This window comes from Poecilia mexicana, unplaced genomic scaffold, assembly GCF_051168715.1.
Source record: "Poecilia mexicana isolate PSO_F unplaced genomic scaffold, ASM5116871v1 scaffold_14, whole genome shotgun sequence".
Taxonomy (NCBI): domain Eukaryota; kingdom Metazoa; phylum Chordata; class Actinopteri; order Cyprinodontiformes; family Poeciliidae; genus Poecilia; species Poecilia mexicana.
Window position 1 is genome coordinate 18,406,909 of NW_028263383.1, and position 27,500 is coordinate 18,434,408.

At 39.9% G+C, this 27,500-nt stretch overlaps 4 protein-coding genes across 5 annotated transcripts; 1 reads left to right on the forward strand and 3 right to left on the reverse strand.

Annotated features, from left to right (window-relative positions):
* Positions 1-1,370: 1,370 nt before the first annotated feature.
* Positions 1,371-5,219, reverse strand: thap12a (THAP domain containing 12a). The gene is made up of 5 exons (XM_015006847.2): positions 4,993-5,219; positions 4,501-4,618; positions 3,870-3,968; positions 3,534-3,570; positions 1,371-3,453 (listed from the first exon to the last, which is right to left on the reverse strand). The coding sequence occupies exons 1-5, from the start codon at positions 5,076-5,078 to the stop codon at positions 1,637-1,639; spliced, it is 2,157 nt and encodes a 718-aa protein (XP_014862333.1). The 5' UTR covers positions 5,079-5,219; the 3' UTR covers positions 1,371-1,636.
* A 1,204-nt stretch (positions 5,220-6,423) lies between these two features.
* LOC106929749 (uncharacterized) lies at positions 6,424-9,741 on the forward strand. Its single transcript, XM_015006867.2, has 7 exons — positions 6,424-6,527; positions 6,771-6,823; positions 6,923-7,671; positions 7,746-8,073; positions 8,157-8,217; positions 8,325-8,544; positions 8,647-9,741. The coding sequence occupies exons 2-7, from the start codon at positions 6,779-6,781 to the stop codon at positions 8,909-8,911; spliced, it is 1,668 nt and encodes a 555-aa protein (XP_014862353.1). The 5' UTR covers positions 6,424-6,527; positions 6,771-6,778; the 3' UTR covers positions 8,912-9,741.
* stt3a (STT3 oligosaccharyltransferase complex catalytic subunit A) lies at positions 9,154-16,751 on the reverse strand. 2 transcript variants are annotated; one of them, XM_015006853.2, is made up of 18 exons: positions 16,665-16,751; positions 15,888-16,008; positions 15,738-15,798; positions 15,538-15,659; positions 14,612-14,757; positions 14,002-14,092; positions 13,776-13,882; positions 13,535-13,699; positions 13,265-13,445; positions 12,784-12,939; positions 12,601-12,692; positions 11,931-12,086; positions 11,563-11,751; positions 11,145-11,261; positions 10,967-11,069; positions 10,694-10,882; positions 9,778-9,893; positions 9,154-9,515 (listed from the first exon to the last, which is right to left on the reverse strand). In XM_015006853.2, exons 2-18 carry the CDS (start codon positions 15,973-15,975, stop codon positions 9,477-9,479), a joined length of 2,118 nt encoding a protein of 705 aa, XP_014862339.1. In that variant the 5' UTR covers positions 15,976-16,008; positions 16,665-16,751; the 3' UTR covers positions 9,154-9,476. The 2 variants fall into 2 exon arrangements, with proteins under 2 accessions (XP_014862339.1, XP_087868428.1); XM_088012302.1 differs by having other exon boundaries at positions 16,661-16,680.
* A 2,231-nt stretch (positions 16,752-18,982) lies between these two features.
* On the reverse strand, positions 18,983-26,011 carry ei24 (EI24 autophagy associated transmembrane protein). Its single transcript, XM_015006881.2, has 11 exons — positions 25,884-26,011; positions 24,680-24,816; positions 23,483-23,628; positions 22,619-22,679; positions 22,429-22,495; positions 22,232-22,356; positions 21,600-21,719; positions 21,379-21,490; positions 21,176-21,287; positions 20,980-21,054; positions 18,983-20,314 (listed from the first exon to the last, which is right to left on the reverse strand). The coding sequence occupies exons 2-11, from the start codon at positions 24,719-24,721 to the stop codon at positions 20,149-20,151; spliced, it is 1,026 nt and encodes a 341-aa protein (XP_014862367.1). The 5' UTR covers positions 24,722-24,816; positions 25,884-26,011; the 3' UTR covers positions 18,983-20,148.
* Positions 26,012-27,500: the final 1,489 nt, after the last annotated feature.

The following is a 27,500-nucleotide window of genomic DNA, read 5'->3' on the forward strand; positions in this document are numbered from 1 at the left end:
GCAGAGGGCGGAATGGGACAGATAGCTTTCTGTTTTATAAACGCACTCTGCAACAGATACGGCTTTGTGATTATTCATTTACATCTTGTAAAAAGTAACACGTTTAGGGCCACGCTAAGAAAATTATAAGAAAAATTAGAGAATAAAGTCACATTACGAGAATAAACTCGTAAGAGATTAAAGTCATACGATTGCAGTAATATTACCACTTCTCGTATTATTGACCTTATTCCCGAAATATTATAACTTTATCCTCATATTATTACGATTTCATTGTCGTGTTACTTCGACTTTATTCTCGTAATATTATGACATCATTTCGGGGGGGTTTTCTTTGTTTTTATGGTCCTAATACGCCATCGTAAAAAAAGAGCCCTTTTGTATTTTGATAATCACATTGACTCTCCTAATATGGCTTCAATATTTATTTCAATATGTTGTTTAAAATATATATATCAGCAGTTGAACATCTGCTTCTGATCTAATGTGAAGGCTTTATGACCCTTACTTCATCACTGCCAGTTGAGAATATATTTATTGTTGCAATAAACCATAAAATAAGGCAGTGATTTTCATTAAATTGAACTGTGGAAATGCTTCTTATAAGCGAAATCTAGATTTCAACATTATCATTCCACATAAAATCACTGAAGTTTTTGACTAGTTCATTTTATCCACACATTGACTTTTTTTGCACTGATTTGAAAGAGAATAAAAACAGTTCTGTAACATTTTCCTGTCTTCTAGCAAGATTTTAAATAAAATACAAACCAACACTGGGAGAAAACTGTTTAAGGCTGCTAAAGAGTTGAGACATGAACACACAGCATTAGCTGTAAACATACAGCATTATAATTGTAAGGTTTAGGTCAACATATTATGTGTTAGTATGGCAAAAGTGATGTTTACACGCACTCCATTCAATTTGACTGAGGTTGAGTTGTTCAGCAAAGAATAGTTAGCAGATGTGAAAAGTTAGTAGTTATTGCCAAAATACTTAGTGCGATAAGAACCACACTGAAACATGGTTCTACAAAGTATTGAGACGAGGAGGTTGTATTTTATAAATACAAACACCACTTCCCCAATATCCTCTTTATAGTTACTCTTCCCAGTATGTTAACCTGTCACATACATTTTTAACAAAATACAATGGTTTGTATTTTTGAAAAAATTTGTAAAATGTTAGGGAATATGAAAACCTTTCAAAGGCATGGAACATGTTAAATGTTTATAATGTATAATCTCTGCTTCTGGTAAAATAATTAGAAACTATTTATTATCAGTGTGACTTTACAATCACATCCAGAAATTATATTTTGAAAGCTAAGTAAGGAAACCCTAAAATAAAAGCAGAATGACAATACCAGTGAATTTAGAAATTCCTTCTCTTTAATTGCAAATTCAAGACTGGGCATGTTTTCTGCAAATCTGGATGAAACTCTCAAAACAGCAGAACAAATTATCATTTTACTACAGAACTGATCAACAGTGGAAGAAAAGAAAACTATAGAGACCTAGTGTACAGATCTGCCCATATTCATGTCTACACTTCAACATAAAAAATAAAACCAAGTACAAAACGTTCCATTTTCATTTGAGGGTCAGAAAATAAAGCTTAACATTTTCTGGAAGCTCAAGAGACTTCCTGCCTTTCAGGGTACGTCTTCTGGTAGAGCTCTACCATGGAGTCCAGATCAAACCCAACGTCGTAGTTTATGTTGAAGAGGGCGAGGCTTTTTGACTTGACATTGTCAGGCATATTCTCTATGTACATCCGGTAACGCTTGAACGCCACGTCGGAGCTGTCCTCCAGAGCCAGCGTGGGTAGGATGCTGAGGAGTCTCAGAGCCGTCATCACGTTGGGGAAGAACTTGACGTCCGCCAGCTGTAGCGTGTCATGGAGGCTAGAGGGAAATGTCTCGCCTTTGCCTTTCTTGCTCCATTTGACCCACCAGCAGTGCAGCTCAGCGGAGAGACTTCCTGCATTCGGGATGTCGTCGCTGAACACCTGAATGCTCTCCTCGTCCGGCTGAGTGGACTTCTTCCCCTCTATGATGTCTGGGATCAGACACATACACCCCAAGACCTTGATGTGATCCTGAGAGAAGAGATCATTCATTTCGCCGATGACGTGCTTCACCGCAGGAACCGTCACATGCTCCTTGTAGTAGTCATCCTCCTGAGTGCTTCCTTGTTCTCCCTGACGCTTCCTCGAGAAGAACCGAGGAACCTTGACAGGGATCTCCATGGCTGCCGCTAGGTTGACGGCTTCGTCGTAGAAAAAGTCGTGGTAGACGTCGATGTTGTCGGACATTTCCTTCAGGGAATGCAGCACGGCGGTCAAGCTGGCTGTAGCTGAATGGATGTCCACCGCTTTCCCTTGGAGGTTTTTCCCAAATGCCTGGATGAGCACCATCAGGTTTTTCAGCACAATTAATGCCATGATGAACTCAAAGTCAGTTAAGGCTTTGGAGATCTCTAAAGCACTGTGGGTGACTTGGTCATTCCACCTCATGTCTTCGTTGTCGTGGACACTGTCCACACAGAGCAACAGTGCCTCTATGACATCCAGTGCCACCTCAAACCCATCATTTCTTCTGGTCCAGCCGGTCCGGCAGATCTTCTTCAGCTCCTCAGCTTTGTCCTCTTTGTCTGGGTAGAAGATGGAAATTGCATGCTCAAACTCCACCTGCAGTAGTGGTGACTGAGAGAAAAACAATTCAATCTGCTTAAAGGTGGACAGGACGAGTTGAACCCCTGACACTCCCATGCTGTTGGCCAGAGCCAGGGTCAACGGATTAGTAGATCTAAATGTCAGTAAAGCCTTGGGGTACTTCTCAACCAATTTGGAAGCAAATGCTTTAATTTTTCTCGAGTGGGTCCCAGAGCAGGCGTGAGCTTGTGCTCTACACTGGCTCATATCTAAACCCCATCGATCGGTCATTTCAGATAGTAGTTTTTCTGCCAGGTCATTTTCGTCTCCTTCAAAGGTCAAGAACCCCGCAAACTTCTCCTGATGGCTTTTCAACTGGTCCACATAACGAAGGAACACCGGAAGGCACCATTCTCCTGAGATCTTCACCGGTTCGCTGGTGAGCAGTGAGAAAAAGCCGTTTTCCTTGACTCCCTCGATCACCTTACTGCGCACATACTGCTCACAAACCGTGATTAGCATGTCGAGTTCGTTGGAAAAGCAGTTTTGCCTTGAAGAATCAAACTTGTTCTTTAAGACTTCATCGCCACAGTTCAGGCGGTATTCCAACAACGCCTGGAAATTACACGACTTCAAGCCATCATCTTTCCCATTACATGGTGCAAATGGCGGAATGCTTTGCTCTCCGAGAAGTAGAAGAACCTCCAATAAAGTCTTGAGGTACTTTTTCTCTTCATCTTCCTCTGGTACATTCTGGACAGTTTCAGTAATAGGCTCTGCTGGAGCTTTTTTCATTCCTTAAAAAAAAACAAAAAAACATTTTGGTTACAATTGGAACACATTTTTTAAAATAAAAAAATGCATTATTTCATCTTACTTTTCCTTCCTCTTCTCTCAGTTTCACTATCTTTTGTCTTCAGAGAAAATCAGACAAATCAAAAGTGAAATTAGATTAAAAGCAGTTAAAAAGATTGTTTTTGTAAATACATAAAATATACCATGACAAATCATTCTAAAACATCATCTCCCTCTAGTGTGACAAATGTTGTACCATTCACCTTAACATAAAAAAATCTTATGTTTAGGTGTTGTTTGTCTGGCAAATGTAAAAAAAAAACATGCATTTGCAAAAAGCTATCAACATTTTGAGACAATTACAGATGATGTAAACATTTGACATCCACTATAATTAATGAATCATTCTTTTACCCACCGTCTCTTTACCATGCTTCACCTGTCCACTCTGAGGCTGGCCTGGACCACCAAACACAGACGGGACAGCATCAGCTTTCAACACAGAACCTGGAGAATCCTGGAACAAAAGCACACAATGTAATCCATATATATATATATATATATATATATATATATATATATATATATATATATATATATATATATATATATATATAAACTTTAGACTTCTTTTATACCACCATTGTGGTAGTGAATTATATCAATCAATCAAACTTTATTCACAGAGTTCTTTTCATCCAAGTAGGTGTAACCCAATATACCTTAGAGATTAAAATAGGAAGACAGACTTTTAAAGGCTAGAAATGATCAACTAAAGTTTAATCAATACACTGATGAAACTAGTCAATATATTGATGGTGAAAGTTAAATCAATCAATTCTACAGGATAAAGAAGAGTGGAAACAACATTGTGTAGATTAGCATGAAAATAATGGAGAAATGTGTAAACATTTATAATGACAGAAATAAATTATTTTAAAAGCATACATAGTAGAGATGTAGAAACATAAATAGAAATCTACATATATGTAGTGTTGGATCTCGCTCTAATCTGCAACACAGCCATCCAAACTGAGCACAGAACTTACACTATCAAATGCAGATGCTTCAAAATGTTTCCCACAGAGTCTGTAGTATTTGTAGAGCTGCTCCGCTGATTTCTCTTTCAGGTCATCCCTCTGGCACTGTTCAACCCACTTCTGCGATCTGAGGAACACACCAGCTATATGTTACATATTACAGAGTTCCTACATATTCAAATTCAAAAATACTTTATTGATCCCAATGGAAGATTAAACAGTAATAATTACAATTTTACATCTTTTTGCTGAAAAAACTTCCAGAATTCTTCGTTCGTTTTGGTCCATTTTTAACTAAATGCACAAAAGTTCACTGTGAATTTATTGCGGATATTTCTACAGATATTAGGTTTTAACTATGGAATGGCAACAAAATCTTAATGGAGCTCACAAAGCCACACAATTTACATGCAGCGGTGCATTAAAAGACATTATTAGACCCGCGAAACCGATATTATGCTAACTGATGCACATCTTCCTGGCTATATTAGCATCACTTACCTGTCTGGATCTCGTGGAAACCGGAAGAGCGCCTGAAAGTCTGAAATACCACTGAGACAGTCCAGCACGACGCAGTGGTTCTGCATGGCGACTTTTTAGGAATAAAACTATTTTTCGTGGACTTTTTGAAGAAAGAGGCGACTGCTAACGTTAGCTGCCAAGCTATGAAGATCTAGCATTAGGCTATGAAGAACTAAGACTTCCGGTTATTGCCTTCAGAATAAAATTATAAAAGCCTCTGAAAAGTAAACTTGATGAGTGCAGTGTGGTTCAAGAAGACCACCTACATAATTTCAAAGTTACAAAAATTGCATTTTTGTTCATATGACATTAATTTAGAGCAGCTGAAGTTCAATTAGGGCAACCTTGTAGTTAGAGGTATAATGAGGAGGATTTGGCCTTTTGGAGAGTTTATATTATGCATGCAAATGATAATAGATTTATAGATCGATTGGTCTGCCCTTACTAGAAGGTTTTCTTTGAACACGGGATGAGTTTTAGTTGGTGTATCTAGTATCCTTGGGGTTAAGGTTTAGGTCAGAGCAGATTACTTTGGCTTGAGAGGGATACTGCCATGGTAAGCCCTTGTTAAAGGTCTGATGCATCAGATTAAAAGAACCTTGTAAAAATAAAAACCTTTAAGGGGGTATTATTTATACTTTTTACTAAGCCCACTGCCCACATAACTTTAAGTGGAAAATCAGTCAGTCTGTGTAATTAACCCACATAATGTTTTACTTAGAAAATTAAGTTACTAAAATAAATGAACTTTTATTCATTATATTAGAATTTACACATTTCTAATTTATTAACCCTTATCTTTAAAAAGTTCAACAATCAGACTTTGTTTGCTATACGTCTTTGCTTACGTTTCCATTTTTTCTTTTTATTTTGAAGGTAAGTTAACTTCCGGTTGGTTTAGACAACGTTTAGCCGAAGTAAAAAATAGCGCGAGATTTGTTTGCCACTTTCCCAAGGTAAAAAAAACAAAACATGTCTGGGCATGTTCCGAACTTTGACTGCTTATGTTGTGGTTTTCCAGTCATATTGTAGATATGTAAAAACAAAACAAAAACACGGCGTCTAAATCAAATAGAGCGACCATTATTATTCTGTGGATTATAGACGGTGGCTGACCTGGAAACATCATTTACACACACAGAATGAAATGTGCAGCATTAAGCATTCCGTGTAAAAACTCCTAATGTCATTAGTCTATCTTCACTTCCCTCTATTTTTCCTCTGCCTCAGTCAGAACTGCAACACAATGGGTGTGTTCCGACCAGTACTTCTGGAATTCTATTTGGGTTCAAACATTCAAACTGCTGTAGTGTAGAAGCCGCTCAGGCTACGTAATGACGCAACTGTCGTTTGACAATTTATTGGTTAGTTCTAAATTCTCGCGATACTAGCCAGCCAATCGTAAAGCAATAAGCGCGAAGTCAAATGAAATTGTATCCGCGTGTTTTCCTCAGACAGTGGCTTACTGTGGAGGATAGCAGTGGTGTAAAGCTGTTTGGACCAACCGTTGCAAGGTAAGTTAAGATTTCTTGCAAGTCTGTGTGCGTTAAGTAATGACTAGTATTTTTTAAGGTGATGCAGGCATATAACATGCCAAATAAATTACTATTTGTTTTAGTCCAAACTTTTAAATACGTCAACGTATTTCTTCCAGATTACATATATCTCGAATCGATTACATGACGTATTTACTTTTTAGATATTAAAGTCATGCTTGTGTATTTCTGCCGCTAACTGTCTGCATCTGTAATTTTTAGGCCACATTATGGACACCATCACAATTTCACGACGAAAACATCCCAATAATAAGGTGAGTTCGGGATAAAAGTCTTATTATTAAATGAAACTATAATTAGCTCCCTGGGCTTTTACACCCGATTTAACACTTATGTTCTTTTAACGTTACTAGGGAAACAAGGAGAACACTCAGCCTCCAACTGGAGCAAAATCCTTTGTTAAAACGGGCCCTACATCAGCTGTGCCATTCCAAATCAAAGCCAACAAACAAGAGGATGTCTTCAACAAGGATGATTCTCTTAAGGCAAAGGGTAAACAGCTGGGTAGGAAGCCAGTGTCTGGAGAGACTCAAAGAAAGTTCCAGAGAGATACTAAAGATGTCAAAGCACAAATACTCAAACCCGCTGTGGCTGAAGCTCCAAAGCAGTCAGTAAAACCTGCTCCAGGGATGTACAAAGGCAGAATTGTTCAGTCAAAAATTGGCTCTATTTGGAAGTCAAGTGATTCTTTAAGTGCAGCAGTTATTAAGCCACCAGCACCTAAACTAGAGAGCGAAAAGGTCAAAGACACAGCCATAAAGAACAGGTCCAAATCTGTAACTGAGGTGTCCAGGCAAGTCGCCAAAAGGCCAGTGCCGATGAGGTCCAAGTCAGTTTCTGACCAACCCCATCAGGTGGGCAGGCCCCCCGTCGGTAACTGTCGCCCTGCTGGGTTCTGCTCTGCACGGCCTCCCACCAGAACCCTCGCAGCCACGCTACCACCTGCTACATCCAGAAGCACAACTGTGGCTGCCACTAAAGCAAGAGGTGGTCAGAACTCAAAGCCAAAGATTCCAGTGACCGACAAGAAAGCCAGTAGACCTGTGATCTCAAGCACACTGAGTCAGTACAGAGTTGCTGCAGAGACTGCAGAAGAAAAACGGTAAAGTATTCATGCAAACAAGCAAAAATTTCTTTTAGTCAACCTTACAGTTATTAAACCTCCCTTTCACGCAGAGCAAAACTGGCTGAGTGGCTGGCCTCCAAGGGGAAGACTCTGAAAAGACCTGCCATGACAACCAAAGCACCTCCAAAAACAAAGCTTGCTACAAAAGTAAAAGTGGATCCAAAGGTTCCAGAGAATGTTGACCTGGAGCCCAGTGCACAGTGTGGAGCTGAACCCAACCCAGGCATGCAGCATGAAATCCCAGCGCCCTCTGTGGAAACTCAGAGAGAAGAAGGAGGTAGTGCACAGAGCCCAATTCCTGGGATCATGAACACAACACTGGATCTGCTGGACGACTCTGAGGCAGATCTGTCTGAACCTCCTGGCAGAGTAGATGATGTAAGCAGATTTTTTATGGAAATGGATTAAAAATGTTACACCAAGTTAGAAGGTAATCTAATCTTGTATTTTCATGTCGACAGATTGTTGTGAACCTTTGTGACGCCCTGGAGGCCATGGCGATTCCATCCGCAAGCTCTGATGGTACGTTGTCAAGGTTACTGCAGTGAATTTAAAGTCAAGATTTTGTGTAACTTCATAATACAACCCACACAAGATTATTTTAATAATTCTCATTTTGCTTCATTTAGATGCTGATGCACAATGCGACCAAGCAGAAGAATGTAGAGATGAAGAGCAGAAGGATGAACAGACCGAGATTAAAGAGGAATCGGAAGTGAAGCAGGAAGATGTTGAGGAAAGTGAGGATGATTCAGAAGATGATAGTAGTGATGATGTGATGGAGACGACACCCCTAACTAGCGCTTCAGTTATCAAATACAGTGTGAAGACCACGCCATACTTGCAGAGGTAAGTGCAGACATTTTTATTTGCATCACTGTTTATTTGCTTCCTGTCTTCATTCTGTTTTTTTTTTTTTTTTTTCCCCCCTCTACTCTTGAAACCATGTAGTGTGAAGAAAACAATTGAAGGCGAGGTGAGTGCGAGCGCATCGAGGAGGAAGAGCAACATCAAAGACCTGAAGTTTCTGACGCCGGTGCGCCGGTCCAGTCGCATCCACCATAAATCCTCCCATCTGCCCACAATGCTCACCGATCACGATCCATGCGTGTCGTCGCTGGCCGAGCTGGTGAAGCTGGACGACGATCCTAATGCATACATCTACAGGAAGAACCCTGCGCTTCTGCAGGAGCTGCCAGATCAAAATACATACTAAGTATTTAGTTTTTATACGGAAATGTAAAGGACTTAAGCTATGGCACACTACATAGGTACACTTTGTTTTACTAACCTAAAGTAAGTGTATGAAACTATTTTCTACAGTTACTCAATTTTTCAGTATAAAATGACACCTAATCTACGTCCTGTTTTAAAAGTCAGAAACTTAAACTCAGAAAATTAGGATGTGAGCTCTACTAAGGGCTTGCAATGACTAAACAAAAAAGGCATTCAACACAATTCACAATCAATCCCACTTTAATTGATCACATTGTAAAAAAACAAAAAAATCCAAAGCACTCTTAATTGAACACTGCTTTCAGTTACACACCCAATGGAAAATTATACGTCCTGATATCAGACAGGATGTTTTGACTCCAGCTTCAGGTAAAAACGGAGATTCTTAAAACCCAAATAACCCCAAAACAACTCAAGAACCAAAATCACTTTGATGCAGTTTTCTTCCCTAAAGTATAAAAAGTACTTCTCGCAACCGTCCGCCGACTCCCATGGGAAGATGTTCAGTGCTGTAGGCTGAAGAGCAAAGTTGCTGTCTGAAGGTTTTATGTCCTCGAAAGACCCCGGTTGTCCAGATCTTTCACCTGAAACAAGAGAAAAGTTGAATCCCGAAACAAGACGATGAGTTAATCTGATTCCAGGACTAACATTTTCAAAGCTTTCACTGATGTTGACTGTCCAGTGGAAAGCTGCAATGCAACATGTTCTATTTATGCTGAAGTGCCTGTGTACATTCTAAGCTGCTGCTTTTTTTGTCTGAAACTGTTGCACCAATAATTTGAAGTTTGAAATAAATGCATTTTACCTTGACTGGAGTTTTCCCTCAAACAATCCTGACAGACTCACCTTGTATATCCTGACCAGCCAGTGTTCTGTAGTGTAGGCCTCTTCCAGTACATCCAGCTCAAAGTCCTTGTTCCCAATCTCAGCATTTCTCACTCTGTCATAACCAGGTGGCCTCTCTGCAGAGAACAGCACAGTCTGAGTGGAAACTCTTTGCAGCAGTAATCAGTATTTATTTTAGGTCTTAAACTATTTGTATTTGCAACAACAGCAGACAGGTTTTCTTATAGTCCGTCATTCACAGTAGAGCCCATCACTGCACAATTGATGCTAAAACAAATGCTTCCAGGCAGGATACTTTCAGTTTTTCTTATTGTAATTGTAAAAATAGTGTGTGATCTAAAGAGAAAAGAAATCAAGACTTAAAAAATTAGATGTGCCGTGTTCAGTAATGTGAAGGTGTAAAGATCTTGTGAGAACTTTAATCTCAAAAAGATGCAATTATAAAAATCAAGGTATTTTTATCTGAGACCACTAGAGGGCGCACTGACGGCAAAAATGGCTAAAGGTATTGAACTAAATTCTGGCAATTCTTCAAATTTGTTTTTTTACAATATCTAGAGAAATAGGTTCTTATGGGCTACCTAGTATTTCAATGAATATAAAATGTTACTTTGCTTTTTTAACAAAAAATATTTTAGCCAACAGAACAGATCGTGTAGTAGGGGATTACGTCTCTAAACTGAGATTAGAGTTTTCCATTTACATAGAAATAAAAAGCATGCCAATTAAAGTGCATGAAATAGAAAATTTTAAGCTACACCATATATTATCACAACAATCATCGCAAATGACTGTACAATCCCTACAGATACAATTTGCGTTGGTGTAAAAAAAAAAAAATCTAGGAGGTTAATGTTGGTCAACATTTTCTTCTTTGGCCTGTGACTAATCAGTTCATACTGCTCAGATGACTTACTGCCCTCTGTGTAGACCTGTCCGAAGCGATAGTAGCACATCTTGTACATGAGGCAGTTGAGCAGGACGGGCGAACCCTCGCGGTCCACTCTGAACTCTCCGGTGGGAGTGTAGTAGTCATGCTCCTTGATGTGTCTGCCGGTCTCCGTGCTGCCGCCGATGCGGACCATCCACAGAAACTTATTGATGTCTGTCATGTAAAGAGGTGCTTGTATCAGACTCAGCACACAGTAACTAGAGATATAAAGTACCGAAATGTAGCTTAATGACGTACCATCTGAGGAATAGCCAGTCAGTCCTCCGAATATGACCAAAACGTAGCTAACATCTAGCTCTCTCATGATCTCATAGGCCTTCTCCTCAGTGGATGCCATGGCCTGCGGCACAGGAGACATCCGCAGTCAGCACCGAAATGCTTTAGACGCGACAAAAATCTAAAAGGTAAAGCTCACCTGTCCAACCCTGGAGATGTGCGTGTTGTTCCACGTGTTGTTGTCCACCAGAATGGTCCGGTTAGCCATGGCGGTGATCTGGTAGCCATAATCCCACCACGACATCACTTTGGCATCCTGAGAGAGGAGAAAAACGCTTTACTCTAGCAAACATGTCTAAAGGATCTGCAGCTCAGAGGATGAGCTGCGTCCAAAGGCGGCACTGGGTCCACACTGGGGTTTTTGCACAGCTGAATGGTTGCCGTGGGAGATTAAAGGATTTCTCAAACCTGCAAGAGAGAATCACAGCAACACTCCAGGTATGTTTTAGATGAGGGAATAACATTGTAACATCATGTAAAGCTTAAGAAAAAAGTTGTTCAAATACTGCCCGTTTAACAATCACCACCTTTCCCCATCCCTCGTTTCTATGACTGACCTCAGGGGTGTTGTGGCGGAGCCAGTAGTAGGCCTCTCTGAAGTCGTCAAAGATGATGCGGCTGCCATCTCCGCCGCGGGCGGACAGGACGATGGAGGGAGAGGAGTAGGCTTCGCTGGTCACCCAGGTGGAATGGAAGGTGTAGGTGATGAGGAAGAAAGCCATGACCAGGATCATCCCACTGGCAACCTGCAGGGTACACACACACGCATCAGAAACGTGTTACTGTTGAAGGAAGATGCTCCTTCGACTGAAACGCTAAGGATTAATGGTAACATAAACAGTAAAGCTCATTGAAACGCCAGAGCATTTCTCCTTCAGCCTTCAGTGGAAAGTGCTTTAAACAGGTGAGTGATTTCTGACTTCACCTCGTTTTTGATGGGGTAGGTGGAGTCCTGCTGCTTCTTCTTGTTCTTATCCGGCCGGCTGACGTCCAGGTTCTTCATGTAGGTCGTTAAGACCTGGGACACACCGATACCCGACAGGATGCACATCACTGGAGCCAGCACCAGCATCAGACGCACCTGGAAGCGTGAAAAGAAAACAATCCGTTCAATTCGTGCCACGTGGGGCACATTTACACAATATAAGAAATACTTTAAAAGATCCAAACAAGTTAATTACATTTCGGAATTAAGAAAATAAACATTTTAGTGCTTAAAATGCAGCAACACAGCATTCCTTTAATGAATCTGAACTGAAACTACACACATTTTGAGGAGTTTGGGATTAAATATATTTACAGACAAAGATGTGTTTTTTTCCATCTTTAATGCAAAATCCATATGTTTGTAAAGTTTTGGATAATCTACTGTTCTGAATGTGTTTTTTCCAGGAAATTACTTTTTGAGTCTGTATACTCCACTTAATGATTGATCAATTACTAAATTAACTGACGATTATTTCAACAACTGATTAATCGTTTTATCCCCATGTTGATCTGACCCTTTAGCACTTAAAATAAGCAGAAACATTCCTTTTCTACGATCCTTTGTGAAAGCAGATATATTGGGGGAGCGTGCTAAAAACAAAACGTACCATGACAGCTGAGAAATACATGCTGGTCACTCCATACATGATGATGAAGATCCTGGCGTCGGATAAGTTGTTAAAGCAGTAATACAGGCCGACTGGAAGAAAGGAGGGAAAGGAAATCTGAAGGTAAATACACAGAGAGAGATCATGTTGTGATGACTGCATCCTCTGCTTCTGCCGACTCACCAGGAAACATGAAGACAAGCAGCTGGAGGTCAAAGTAGTACGAGGACCAGGTTGTCGGCTGGTGCTCTGACACAGAGGCGATGATGGGGATGTTGTTTTTAGCGTAGGAGGGGTCCAGCAGAGAGTAGAAACGGCCGGTCCAGGGAGAAATTTTACCTGACAGGAAACCAGAACAAGAAAAAAATAAATAAATAAATCCAGCATGTTCCAAATGAATCAACTCCCATTTCACAGACTAGTTCTCAGATTGTTCAAATGCAATGTCTATATCCTTGAAATTGATTCGATTATCAGCTTTATTATATCAACTTCAAGGACATAAACGTAAAGTTGATATGAGGACGTCATTTCCGATTTCACCATTTCCATCCACCTTTTTCTAATGCAGTTCTTTAAAATTCGTATAAAAAAACCAACACATATTTACAAGTTGACGGAAACGCCGTTATTGTCGGTCAAGAATGTTGGCAACGTTGTTTACCTGTGAGCATGAGAACAGCTCCCACAGACAGCAGGATGAAGCCCACCAGAGAAATGACGCTCTTGAACAAGATCTCAAACTGCTGCGCGTTGAGTTTGCTGCGCAGATAATCCACAAAGGCATGAATCTGGCACAACCCAAACACTCCGAAGGCGGCCATGTGCTCCGACGACTGCACCGGCTGGCGTGGGAGGGAAGACGCACCGTCACATGGAAGCCTTTTTTGTGTTTTTTATACACAAAAATACTGCCACTGGCGATGCAACATACCTGAAAGCCGACAAAAGAGATCTGCATGGAGAGGATGGTGCCCAGGCAGTAGACGGTGCAGTAAGCCACGTAAATGCGGTGAGAGAATCTGCCTGTGAGCATCAGCACCAACACGTGGAGGGGGATGAGGTTGATCAGGAACACGTAGCCACCCCAAGACGACACCTAAACACACACACACACCTCACAGTCACCGCTGTTTACTTTAAAAAACGCCATGCAAACACCTCACTGGCCTCACCATGTAGAAGTATGCCAGCGCACACATGGAGGACCAATAAACAGAGCCGGTCTTCACCGCTTTGATCCACATGTAATAGGTCAGCAGCATGCAGAAGATGGCAATACCTGAGAGGGGGAGGAGATACAGACGGCATCTTAACTGTAACGTTACTGTTACGAGACCGATCCTGAACCTTTCTGCAGACTGTGACGTAATAGCTGAGCGGTCACGGCAGGTCCAGTACCTTCGTTATCATAGGAGCCGGCAACCGAACGGGAGATGTAACCAGGAACCACTGCGATCATGGCCGCCGCCAGGAGCCCAGCACCTGCATCCTACACACAAGGAGCATGCAGCGTTACAGACCAACCAAGAAGTATTTACATTTTATTTCAATTCCACATGCATTGACAACTCAGTCAGGGCGTGACTGTTTACTGAGCAAAGAGCCAACATAGTGAGGAAAGACCAAGTCACTGAAAGTTAAATAAATAAATAAATAAATAAATAAATAAATAAATAAATAAATAAATGAGCCAGTTGCAAGTTTATGTAAAAATAAAAAGAAAAAGTTTCCGCAATCAAAAAAGGTGCCAAAATTACGCAACTATCAGGAGAAACTGACTTTATTTTTGTAAACAAAGCATGAACTCAAACTTTTGCATTTCAAAGTAGGAAGGAAAGAAATTGATTCGGTCCTTTCCTAATGTATAAAACACATACTACAAAGATGTAGAAATGGACAGTTGCTCTGTTTAAATCAAATAATATCCCACAGAAAAAAAAAAGACCTTTCACTTGTAAGTTTCTGGATTCTTCACTGAGAGTGTGTTCCTGTGGTGGATTGTTTTTACCTTCAGCTCCTTGGTGAGGTGGTAGGTGACGATGGCGGTGAAGGAGGAGAAGAGGGGAGCGAGGAACACACAGACGTTTCGGATGTCTATGGTGATGTGAAAAAAGTGGAGGACGTGGTAGAGGACGGCCGACGTCACCATGAGTCCTGGAGAAGGAAATGAGAGGAAGACGGTCAACTCATTACATGGTACATCTGATAAAGTTGCTTAAAAAATACTTCAAAATGAAAAATATAATTTAAAAAAAATCCTTTGTGAAGAAATTATTTTGAAATGAATGAAACTAAAACATTTGTTTCTAGGAATTTCTAAGTAGTTTTCTATGACTTTCTGTTTCCTGGGGTAAAAATATGACGTGGCACTGAGATCCATCTTTTTTAAACCCTGGACTTGCCTGGACGGGAGCCAATATTTAGCGTGCCAAATGGTACAGAGGGAAACCGTATGATTCTCTAAAGTTCACTGCAGCAATCAGAAGCATATTGGCATTTCCATGACAACCACTAAAGGTTCTCCCCATCAACTAAAAGCACCTCTGGGCCATTGTTAGCTGTGGTGAGGATGTATGATGCTGAGGGCTTGTGGGAACATAATCAAGTTATTAAAATAGCAGAGCATTTTAAATAGAAACCTGGTCAACTACTAGTCAAGTAAACGTGGGTTTTTAATGGACTAAATCATCTGTAGCCGTGGTGATTTCATCGAAAACTATTTCTTGACAGAATTTCTCAATGTGGTTATGAAGACTGAATATTTTCTATTTGTTATGAGCACAGATCATGCTGCTAAAACAAAAGATTAATATACATTTTAAAGCTTTTTGGTCATCATGACCAAGTGTGACAAATGTGTGAATGGATTCCTCTATTTTACATAACACAAATAAGAGCTAGAAAAGGGAATGACTGTAAGCTCATCGTTCCTACCTGGGTAAATGGTGCCGCCGATGATCCTTCCCAGGGGATACCAAGCTCGGTCATCGAACCAGTTGTGAAACTTATAAAATCCTTCTTCTGCCAGGAAGCGGGTGGTACGGTAGTTGAAGTACCTGATAGTTAGAAGAAAGTTAGGGTGAGCCAACAGCATGAGGACATCATTTCATCTAAAGGCATCAATGGAAACTTACGGATCAAACTCATGGATGACGCTTTCGAACCTCAAAACGGAAAAGAGCCTGGTGGAGAATGCTGAGGAGGAGAAACAACAAAAAACATAAACACCTGCTCTGTTTCGTATTCCAGCCATTCTGTTAGGATAAAGGATGCAGAGGACTCACAGAGGACAGCAGCCATAGAAAGAATGAGCAGCTTCAGCAGCGTGTCCTGCTTCTCGTAGGACAAACGCAGGAAGCCCAGCTTGGTCATTTTGGTGAGATCAGGGACAGCTCACCGTACTACCTGTTCAGGACAGGACAAGCAGTGGCGCACGTCGGTTAGATCCTGCATTATGAGACCACTGCAACAATGATCAGCAAGAGTCAAGATTCAGGGTCTGAGCTGCTGGTGAGAACTTCTGTCTCCAGTCCAACCAGCTAAGGCCACGCACTGCATATGGCGTCAGAAACCAGGAAGCAGCCTCTCTGAAGCCCGTGCAGACGGCTGTGTCCAGCGTTGCAATAAAACATCTCGTCTAACGATTAAAGCGGAATCACAGAGCCCAAAGAGATTCTATTTGAAAGACTGCTATCTGTTTAAGCAGGAGAGTCGTCAATCAAAGCTAGCCTTAAAATGGCATTAACCAACTTCCACGGCAGCTGTAGTAAAAGCTAGCCAAGATATTAAAATGTTTGCTGCACTTAGCATGCAGACATGTAGGGAAGAGTAGAAATTAGACAGTATGTGTTAGTTCCGTTGCTGTATGTATATGTAGATATGTAGAAGATAAACTACAGAGGCTAACATGCTAGCTCCTGTTAAGTGAAAACCAGTAACGCGCCTTTTTTATTTATTTATTTATTTTAAAACCTCCATAAATTCCAGACCTCAAATAGAAAATATATATTCCCGATGAAAACAAGAACTCAATAATATATATTTTTAAAACACTCACTCACCCGCTCCGCCGCTCCTGCAACTCATACACTTCTCACACACTATACCTTCACCCTCAACGTAATCCCGCCTACACTACCATTTGCGTGCACGTTTATTGGTCAAAATCCAGTCAACGGGAGCCTACAAGAAAGTTGATTGGTTCATTGGTTGTCATATTATCTTTGCTCTCTGCCTTGGCTCTGCGGTGTAGTGACGTGTCCTTAGAGTAGATGAAGAAGTGTGTCTCCACCTACTGGTCAAAAATGATACAGATGGAGAATCAAAATTGCTAAAAGGTAGATAAATCATTACAATTATTTATTAATATTATAATTAAAATAGAATTAAAATAAAATACAACTGAAAATAAATTATTCCAGGATCAATTTAGCACGCCAGTAATATATTAATGCATAAATATACAAATACATAAGAACTTAATGAATTCAGATGAAAAGTTTATATTCTATAAGTTAAACTAATAAATATTTAAGTATTTCAATTTCCATTTACTGTGGGGCACTACCAATTAAGTAATTTCTATGTTTCTAAAACTTGTAACTTTAAAAAATAAATAAATACAATTTGAGATTCTTGTTACAGTGAAATAATTCATACATACATTCTTTCCCTTCATAGTCCAGTGTAAGGACTGTGGTGGGAAATTGAATCAAATAAACAAGATAACATTTAATTTCCCCCTGGAATCAATATATTTTGAATTGAATTTGAATTCTTCATACAGCAAAATAAAATAAAGTGTTCGATTAGTTAAAAGTAAAAAGTCTGTTCAGTATTTTGCAAAACATATATTATTTAATAAGTGTCAAATACCTTACTCTGAATGAGACTCAAAACTGCGAAAAATGCCAACTAATTTGTGGTTGCCTACAATTTTAACTCTGAAAAAACGCTAATAAAAGCTAAATTCTATGAAAAATGAGGAAAGACAACTAATAAAACTAAGCAGCAGCAGTCTTCCTGCCCAAAAGAACTAAAACACACTGTTATAGGGTGAAATAACCTGCTAGCATTTAATCTAGGAATCGAAAAGACTTCAAATTCTACTGGAACTACACCAAGCCATCACCTGAATTAACCTGACAATAATAAGTCAAAATCTTACTGATATGAATGTTAATAGAGCTGAGTTTGCTGGAAATAGGACTTCAGCTCCTCCCTGTACAACACCACACCAGAATGGCCATCTGTCCCAGAAATCAACATATTAACCAAACATTAACTTTATAATAGCAGCAGGAACTCAAATGCAACAAGAGCATCTTCACTATTAACAACAATAATAAAAAGACATAAATATGTTTTTATTTTATCTTATCCAGAGTAACATTAAATAAACTACCGCAGCGTTCAAACAATCAGCAAAGAATACATGACAGCAGTTGCTGAACAAAAACAGTAAACAACAACAACAAAAATCAGGGCAATATCATGGCAGAGGAGCAGAAGCTGTAGCTTACCTGCCGTCTACAAAATCCTCTATATTGTCATTGTCAGTCAAGGAGGATATTTCAGCTTTCCCTCAACTGGCGTTGTCGCCACTAGCAACTTTATCACCATGGCGACCCAAAACTTTCTGTCATCTACCTATGGCAGAGGCGAGATATTCTGAGCGCCCCAAATGTATTAAATTCAGCGATGCTGATTGGCCAAATGTTTATTTCTTCCCCTGGCAACTACACACGATTGGCTCTTAAGCTCCACTAGATCTGTGGGGGAGATTCCTCCCTACTGAATAAGAGTTAGTTGTTACATTTAGGCAGACTCTATTAAAGAAAACAGGCTAATATTTTATTTTTAAACGTTTATAAGTAATTTCTGTTTTTTTTTTTTTTTTTTTAATCCCAGAGGATTACTGAACAAGTTACTGAACAAGGCTGGGCAAGCTGGACTCATCTTCACCTAACAATTATTGGTGATGCTCCATAAAACATTTTTGAAATTTCATAATTAATAACATGTCAGTCAGATGGCTAATCACATGGTTTGAAATAACCATAGAAAATTCTTGACCACTGACATGTGTTTTGGTTCCTGAAATACATGCACTTTTCTGATATGCAGCAGCTAGAGAGCAGAAGTACACAAAGGAGGAATTTGATTTTTTTTTAAAACTGGATGAAAAATACAAATGGATTTACTTTGAATATCTCAGCTGCCTTATTTGTGCCAGTAGAATCTTGCTTTTGGGAAGGTCTGGCCAGAAACGTCTGGCAGCAGCAGGGATAAAATAAATGCAAACTGCAACAGCAGCACATTTCACTTCACAATTCAAATCACACAAAAGCAGAAATAATCACCAGACACGTTTCAAACATTGAATACTGACCAAATTTTATTGAAATTAAATGTTGCTTTTACAAAAAGAAAAATAAACAACAACAATAAAATCACTAACACTATGCTCCTGTCAGAATTGCACACTTTTTCAAAAATCATTGCCCCTATCCACAGCCATGAGCTTTTGATAAATGAAAGAGAAAAGACTACAGAGTGAACGAGGGCGTCTGAAGAAACGAGGTGCTGAAATTATGTACACCATAAAAAAAATAATAATAATTAATAGTTGCAGATTAGGTATAATGACATCAGCTTTCTGGGTAGGATAGGTTTAGCTAAGTGAGGGTGATCACCTACTTGGTTTTTCTAAAGAAAGGCCTCTTTATTATAGAGCTTCACATGGTTGTGCCTAAAGTGGAAAAGAAAACAGAACTGCAGTGTTTTGGCAGTGTTGTCTCACTATGACCAGCCAATGACACACAACCATTAAAGGAGTGGGGTGAACCCTTCACCCACTGGTGTCACTACATATATTACAGATAGTGGTGGTCTTCTGGGGGAAGAGAAGCCAAAAAACAAAAGAGTGGCCATTTCTTATAAAAGTCAATCAACAGCAACATGGTGCTGCCTGAATTGATCTGAGATTGCAATGTAGGAAGGTAAAACAAAAAAGAAGAACACTCCCTTTAAAGGATTTGTTTATGAAACTCGTCAGACATCGACATCCATGTGCAAGACTCGGCACTAAGCAACACGCTGCAGGTGGAACCTAAATGTGCCGTTTCTTCTCAATGCTCCTGCAAAGAGAGAAAAAGTCTAATTAAGGTATATTTGCTTAAGATTAAAACTATATGGTCTCTTGTGCTGTATTTGTTACGAAGCATCACTCAAATGGCACATTATACAAACAAAAAAACAAAAACAAAAAGAAAGAAAGAAAAGAAAAACCTATGCGGAAAGAAGGCCAAACCAAAATAAAGTTACAGCTGTATATATTCCTATAACGTGTTAAGAGAGAAATGTGAGTCAAAATGTGCCTGGCGTGGATTAAAACCGAACCCAACCGCCGAAGATTGGATAATCTACATAAACCCTTCATCTTGCGTTGCATGTCGCCTTCTTCGAGGTCAACCCTTCTGGAGGAATCGACACCGGCCGACGCCAAACGTTGGTGGACATCGTTCCGTGCTCCGCGTGGATCCGTCACTGGCTGTGCTGCAGCAGTCTGTGGCGGTTCGGGGAGGTGTGGGGCGAGGCCAGCTTCTCGGACGAGGGCGACGGCGTCAGAGACGACTGCAGGTGGACGGTCTTGTGGAAAAGCTTGTTGCTGATCAGCACGACCAGAGAGAAGAGCCGCAGCTGGAAGTGACTGGGAGGGAACGCACGTTATCAGAGACGCATCGGGTTTACCGACGGCGTCACAGGAAAGTCTGGAGCTGCGCCTCATTTCTGTACATTTTAACCAAAAACCGCCAGAGCTTTTGGGTAATGTCATAAACTAGGTGACAACGAATGCAAAAGCAGCTAATGTTAAAAAAAAAAAAACACTTTAAAAAAAAACACTAATTAGTACTACTTTTACATTGTACAGCAACTTGCCGAAGTGTTTTTAAACGCTTCATGTTTTTATAGTCTTGCAACCAAAAACTTCACTGTATTTCATTGAGATTTCTTGTGACAGAACAATAAAAATACATAATTGTGAAGTTGAAGGTGAAGTAGGATTGTCATGATATGAAAGTTTCAAAAACCACATTGATGCTAAAAAAATCATGCTGCCACGAAGTAGAACAAGAAGGCAATTCGGAAATTAATATAGTTTAAAAGTGTCACATCCCTGTATAGTGAAACAGAAGACAAGATGGCAGCTAGGATAAGTATTTATGTATTTTCCACCCACATTGTGTTCAACTAACCATGTCACTTCAGTTATTTTAAAACCGTTTTAATAAATATGTAAAAACAAAAAAAAACTGATGAATGAGGGTTGGCTCAAGACTTTCCATGCATTTTAAAAGTAGTTGACACACTCACTATAGTTTTGTTGGTGTTTTTGCTTCATTTGCACTGATGATGAACAGAGGAAAGAGGATGGAGAACAAGCAGCCACTACAAAGGGGGGCAAAAACAGATCAGTTAGAAACCACTTCTGGTATTCTTTTTGAGATAGTACTATGTTTTGTGTAATTTCATTATATTTAAGAAAAAAGAAATTGACTCTGCAGCTGACCTGATGATGTACGAGGAGGGCATGGCGGTCAGCAGAGCCATGGGTAAACCGAAGCCAAAGTAATATGGCCAATTCCTCTCGATGTTGGACAGTCGTTGGTGCATCTCGATGCCTTCGACAGACAGAAGTGATCATTTTAGCTTGAGCCCCCTCTTAAATCCACACAACTCACTACAAGAGTGGGAAACGAAGGGTAGTCTCACCGTGGTTGAACCAGCGATACTCGAAGCAATACAGGGAGTAGAGCAGAGACATGTGGAGAAGACTGACCATCTGTCCGATCGCGTCGATGGGGAACAGGCTGACAATCATCCCCTGATGGACCACAGCTTTCACTCATTGTGCCGTTCGTGGATGTGACATGTGTTTTGGTATCTTTGCTTGAGCAGGAATGTGGTTTCTGGAAGCGAGGAGAGCGTTTTACCTGAATGAGGAAGAGCGCCTGGAGCAGCAGGTTGAACAGCATGTCGGCGATGATCTTACTGACGCTGGGGAACGACTGGGCTTTGACGCCGGACACCTCAAACGCTAGGTCAGCTATGTCCTGAAAAAAAAAAAAAAAAAGACTACAGGCTGACCTCTGACCTTTGGAGACAATGTCGCTGTGATGACCTGACCTTGATCTAATTGAACCAATAATTGAATCTATGCTTATTTTTTGTTGTTTTTTTCAGTTAATTTTGATTAACTCCATCAACTTCAACATGTTAAAAATGATCAAAGTGTTTCAGCTTTCAATTGTTCCTGAAACGCTTGAAAGCTGAACGGGTTAGGACTGGTTAAAACCAATCTGATGGTTGGATAACCAAAATAAAAGATTAAAAACACAAAAATCTTTGTGGTGTATCTCATATGCCTACTATTCAATAACTTGGCATCATAAAGGGTTTCTTAAGCTCCAATGTTGATTATTTTGTCAATGTATAGATTTAGATTAAAATAGGATTAATTACAGACCCTGCAATTTACCACATTTTTAAATATAATCCCACCACTATTTTTTATTTTATTTTATTTTTCATTTTTTATTTGAACACTGCAGTCTGTGGCTCTGACCTGGAACCAGATGGCGTTCACTATCTTGCTAAGGACGAACAGAGGGAGAACCCACAGAGCGCTGAAGACGGAGGTCAGGATGAACTCCAGCCAGGACCACACGCTGCCGTGGAGGGAGGGGTCACCTGGAGCACAGACAGCTTCCATCAACAACAAGCCCAACAATCCACTCCGCAACTACCAGCGGCTGCCCGTACCGATGATTTTTGCTGTGAGGGTCTGCAGCAGGGGGATGAAGACCCGGTAGAAGAGAAACAGACTGAGCTGAGGAGATAAAGCACAGTGAGGGATCACATTTGACTGCATCCTGACAAAAAAAAGAAACAAAAACAACAATTGTAAACCAAGAAGCTTCAGAAGAGAAGAGAGAGCAGAGAAGCAGCTTACCCAGAACACTCCTCCATTCCAGGCACAGCACTGAAATATCCTGCTGGCTACTCTAGGCTCACTGAAAGATTAAAGACAAATTATAACCGTCAGGATTATTTATAGTAAAGGCGATTTTAGTTTTAATAAAGGTGTGTCAGAGCAGAGTGGAAATCATCATTGACATTTTTACCTCTCCAATAAGTCGGAGCTGGAACATCATTTGCGTCGTTCATTCATTCGTTTAAAGTCACTGTTTCACGCACGTTAAATATTTAATCTTTTCTGAATTATGTCAGTGTTTATTATGCTGAGTACAGATCAGTTAAATGAGGAATTTGTCTATTAACTTTAAACCGATCACTTAAGTAGTTTCATTTCTCCCCCCTTCAAGAATAAATAAAATTGGTAAAATAAAAGAAAGCTGGAGCTTTTGAGTACAATAGTGTAAATATGGCTAAAAATATATTAGGAAGTTTAAAATGAAAATCTGAAAACCGTATTTTCTACTGTCTTTACATGAGACACTTTTGGTGTCTCGTGTAACTCAGGTGTTTGTTTCTGACACAGCAGCCCTGTTGGTGATGGAAGCAACAACCCAGAGCTGCGTTCACAATAAAACATCGGAATTGATATGCGACACTCGTGAATGTTGTGACGACAACTGCAGCTTGACGTTGTGCAGCTCCAGACCTGGATAACATCTCTATCAAGTTCCAAACTCCAGACTTGTTTTTTTCCAAACATCTTTTGCAGCATGCCGTGAATTCAACATACTAGTATAAACAGATGTAACCTGTGTTGATGTGAAAACAGATGTTTTCACATCCAAACAGATGTGTGGAACCGCCCGACCTCCGTCAGAACCTGGTGTTTCCGACCTACTTGTCCGGTTTGCGTTCCTCACTCTGTGCCCGTCTCTGTGCGAGGGCCCCGCTGGCCCTCCTTCTCCGCTGCTCGTCCCTTTTCTGCTGGATGCGAGCATCCAGCTTGGAGATGGTTCCGATCCCCAATATGGAGTCCTTGATCCCCTGGCAGATCCAAAATAAACAAACACGTATGTGGTTGAAAGTTCTTTTTATTTTAACACTCAAATTTTCTCAGTGTTAGGAGATTAATTACATTTTTAGACTCACCTGCTGAGATAATACTACAAATAAAGAGCGAGTGTAGAGAAACCAGGTCTGCAGGGGAATTTAATAAATGACGCACAGATGGAGAAAAAGATGGTAAAAAAGGTGCGTCAGTGCACCTTTATTAACATCACTGAGATAAGAGTTAAAGACACGCCTTTAACTCTTATCTCAGATGTATAGCAGTCATACTGATGGTTTTAAATGATAAAGATTCTAGCGAAAGTAAGAAGCTTTATCTTGAAAACTTATGCTGGCAGATGAGCATAGATATGCTCACCTCATGTATAACTAGTAAAACTTACACACCTTCCTGAAATTCTACCCTGTTTCTATTACTTGTGGTTCTCAGTTCAGTTTACTCTGAATTATTCCGTGGCAGTAAATTATATTTCACGGATTAACATTTCCCAACATTTGGCTATGGGAAAAGTCTAACGGTTTTCTTTATTTGAAAACCTTTAAGAACAAGACAATGTTGGCTCTCTAATAATAACACTTGTTTTTAGTAGATGCTTTGATTAAAAAAATTCTAAACTGTTTTTTTTTTTTTTTTGTCAAAAGGTCATGTAACTTCTGGGGATCTACATGAGCCTCTCTTAGCTGCACTGAAAGCAAAAATTACTCTTTTGCCATTTTGCCAAAGATGCATTTTTCACTGGGTTCAGATCATTCAAACATAAATTTCTGTAAAGGCTTTTCTTGCTCGATGCTGGATCTTATTCTGATTAATTTGTTGTTTTTTTTTACTTAGACATTCAAACCTTTATTATGTTACACAGAGCACAATAAGGGACTGGATCTTCTTTCCACTTCCTTCCTACTCAAGTATAAATATCACCGATGCTGAGGAAGGTCATACACTTAGGTAAGCATTCAAGCTAAACGACGGCATCGTGATGATCATCCTGCCGTGTCTCATGAGTGTGTGCTGCGTGTGTGCGCTGACCGTCGCAACATTCTGGAGGAAGGCCCTGACGCTGTCTGTCATCTCTGGACCAGCTGCAGATCCATCAACTGCAGAAGGAGGGGGGGCTGCTGACCTGGTGGTCCGCTCTCATGGCAGGGTGGGGCTCATATACTAACCTGCCGAAATTCACAAGAAAATGACAACAACAAAAAAAACTGTTAAGTACTCAACGCATTCCTCAGAAATTCACGCAAATAAATATATAAAAGACATAAAAAAAATAATAGTGAGGGCTCCGTTTTATGTTTTCAACCTACTTTATGTACTTAACTTAGGCTTTAACAATGTTACTTTTTCACACAAGTGCAGGCACTTCAGATTTTTATAGTTCAGATTTATTAGAAAAAAAGAAAGGAACGAAAGCCTGTGTAAAATGCCACAGATGTTTGTTTCTCTAGGAGCCATTTTGTGCTGAATCACTAATAATAACATGGTGATTATAACTCTGGAACAAAAACTACCTTCCAAAGTCATTACATTAACTAAAACATCTGACAGAGATTTTATTCTACTTTCTAAGATATCATGGAGTCACATAAATGCTGACTTGTTCTTAGTTTTAAAAGAAAATACTAGAAGTCTAAAGTTAACTATGAGACCTAAGGTTCAAACAAGTCTGAGAGGATCCTTTGTTCTCAGCTGGTGGGAGGGGGGAACTTCTGCCTGTGAACTCAGGAAAACAAAGCTATTCCTCTTATCCGTTCATGCCGATTTTGTTTTGTTTATTAGCAACAACTTCAAGCATTTAATCCATGGAAATATCATAAAACCATAATGGCACTTTCCTTTTCCTTAAACTATCTCAACAGCAAGGCACACCTGCTTATTTTAGACACATACAGCTATGGTTATTGTGTGTGAGTCAACATTAGCCAGCTGACTACAGGTAGTTAGCTTAATTTACTGGGGTCACTCAGGCAGAAGTTGATCCCGCTGACCTCCCAAAACGCCTCTAACTTGATCGGTCAACAGCCTCCTTGTGTGAACTCTTTAACAAGAAGCGTCTAACTCCTAATATTTGACTTTCGCTGGGTTGTTCCAGTGTTGCTGTTAGCTCGTGTCTCTGTTAGCTCAGTGTTCACGCTGAGTAGCTTAAACTGTGCTGTTTATATTCGAGGCAACAGTTCTGGAGGTGAGCGAAGATAAAGACAGAGCACACAAAGAGCGCCATTATCTTCCTTACCTCATGCGACACGTTCACGGTTATGGCCCCGATAATAAATGCCTCTTTCACTCTCCTAATATGACAACAACAACAAACATACACTGCCAAGAGCCAGGGCCGTGCAAAACACATTGCGCAAGCTCCGACCGCTAGGTAACCTGGGAAATGTAGTACTTATTACGGAAACCTGAACGTGCGTTTTGTCCATGGACGATTCGCTCGTTCTCCCCAATGTCGAACCCAATTTCGTTGCCATTTCGTTCTTCTTATATGTCGGGCCTAAAAATAAACAACTTCGTACCCCATGTACTTAAACCATGGTTAATCTTATATTTATTGGTTACCAAATATTGTTATTAATTATGGAAAGAAATAATAGTTATTACTTTCTGAAAACATACTAAAAAACGTTTCTTTCTTAAAAAATAAACTTCTTTTACGCCCTACCTTGACCCTCTACACCCTCTTTTTTTTCAAATTCTAATTTATTCCAGCTGACTTCTAAAAGCCATCAACAAGCAAAAATCGTCCTGTACGCTCAGAATCGCCATGTTCACTGATTACTAACCTTATGTCTTTGAAAATGAGAATTATTTTTCAGTGTAAGAAGTGAGGGTATTAACAGGTACAGCGACAAATAGACTCTTATTTAAAGGGGCAGTGTTATGTAAATTCAACTTATTCTTAGCTTTACGTCCTATTTTCTTTTATTCCCTCATCAAAATCATACCTGGAATGTTAGCTTGATTGTTTCATGTTTGAGAAATCCTTTAGTCACCAGTGGCAACCGCTTCAGAAAGCACAACTCCACCACTCAGGTCCTTTAGACTAGTCAGCTGCAATTAGCAAACACCTGGTGGAACTAAGCATCATCTGAGCTCATTATACATGTAATTTCTCAGTCCAAAACTGGTAAAAAAACAAAAACAAAAAAAAAACGTTGTTGATGGGTTGATAGAGGAGCGATGTGCTGACTTCCTGGAGGTGAAGTTTCAGAAAGATCAGGAGCTTTTACAGAGACAAAAGCCCAATTTCAAGGCATTAAATTAGGAAGTAAAATTTATTTTTAGTCATATTTGATACATATAGAATTTTATAGCATCTGAAGTGGAGATAGTAACTTGATTGTGCCATAAAATGTCCCTGGAAAACACATAATGCTGCCCCTTTAAATTTCTTTGGTGAATTTTATAGAACTGATATCATGCTGGATTCAACTGTGGGGTTAAACAGACAAATATGTTGAAATCTATAATATCAATGATACTGAGTCAGAAAATTGTTAGTGTTAATAAGTAGACACTCAACATTCTCCCACTTTGTCTTTACCTCTTGATGTCTTTTCCTTTGGCTTAGAACACTCTAAAAGGCAATACCTATTCTTACTTAAATTAGGTTTCTATGCTTTACTCAAGTGTCACTAAATTGTTTATTCAACTCAAGTAATGTGAGCAATGTACATGTTTGGCCTGAGAAAAGTACAAGACTACTTTATTTTGAGTAAACTGGATTTGACTATTTTTGTCACTGGAGTGAATGCTTCAGCTCAGCGGTGCGTGGGAAGGTGCGGGAAGCTTCCAGAAAGTTTGTGGACTTGCACATCGGAAGAAGCAGAGCTTCTTTAAAGGTGAGTTA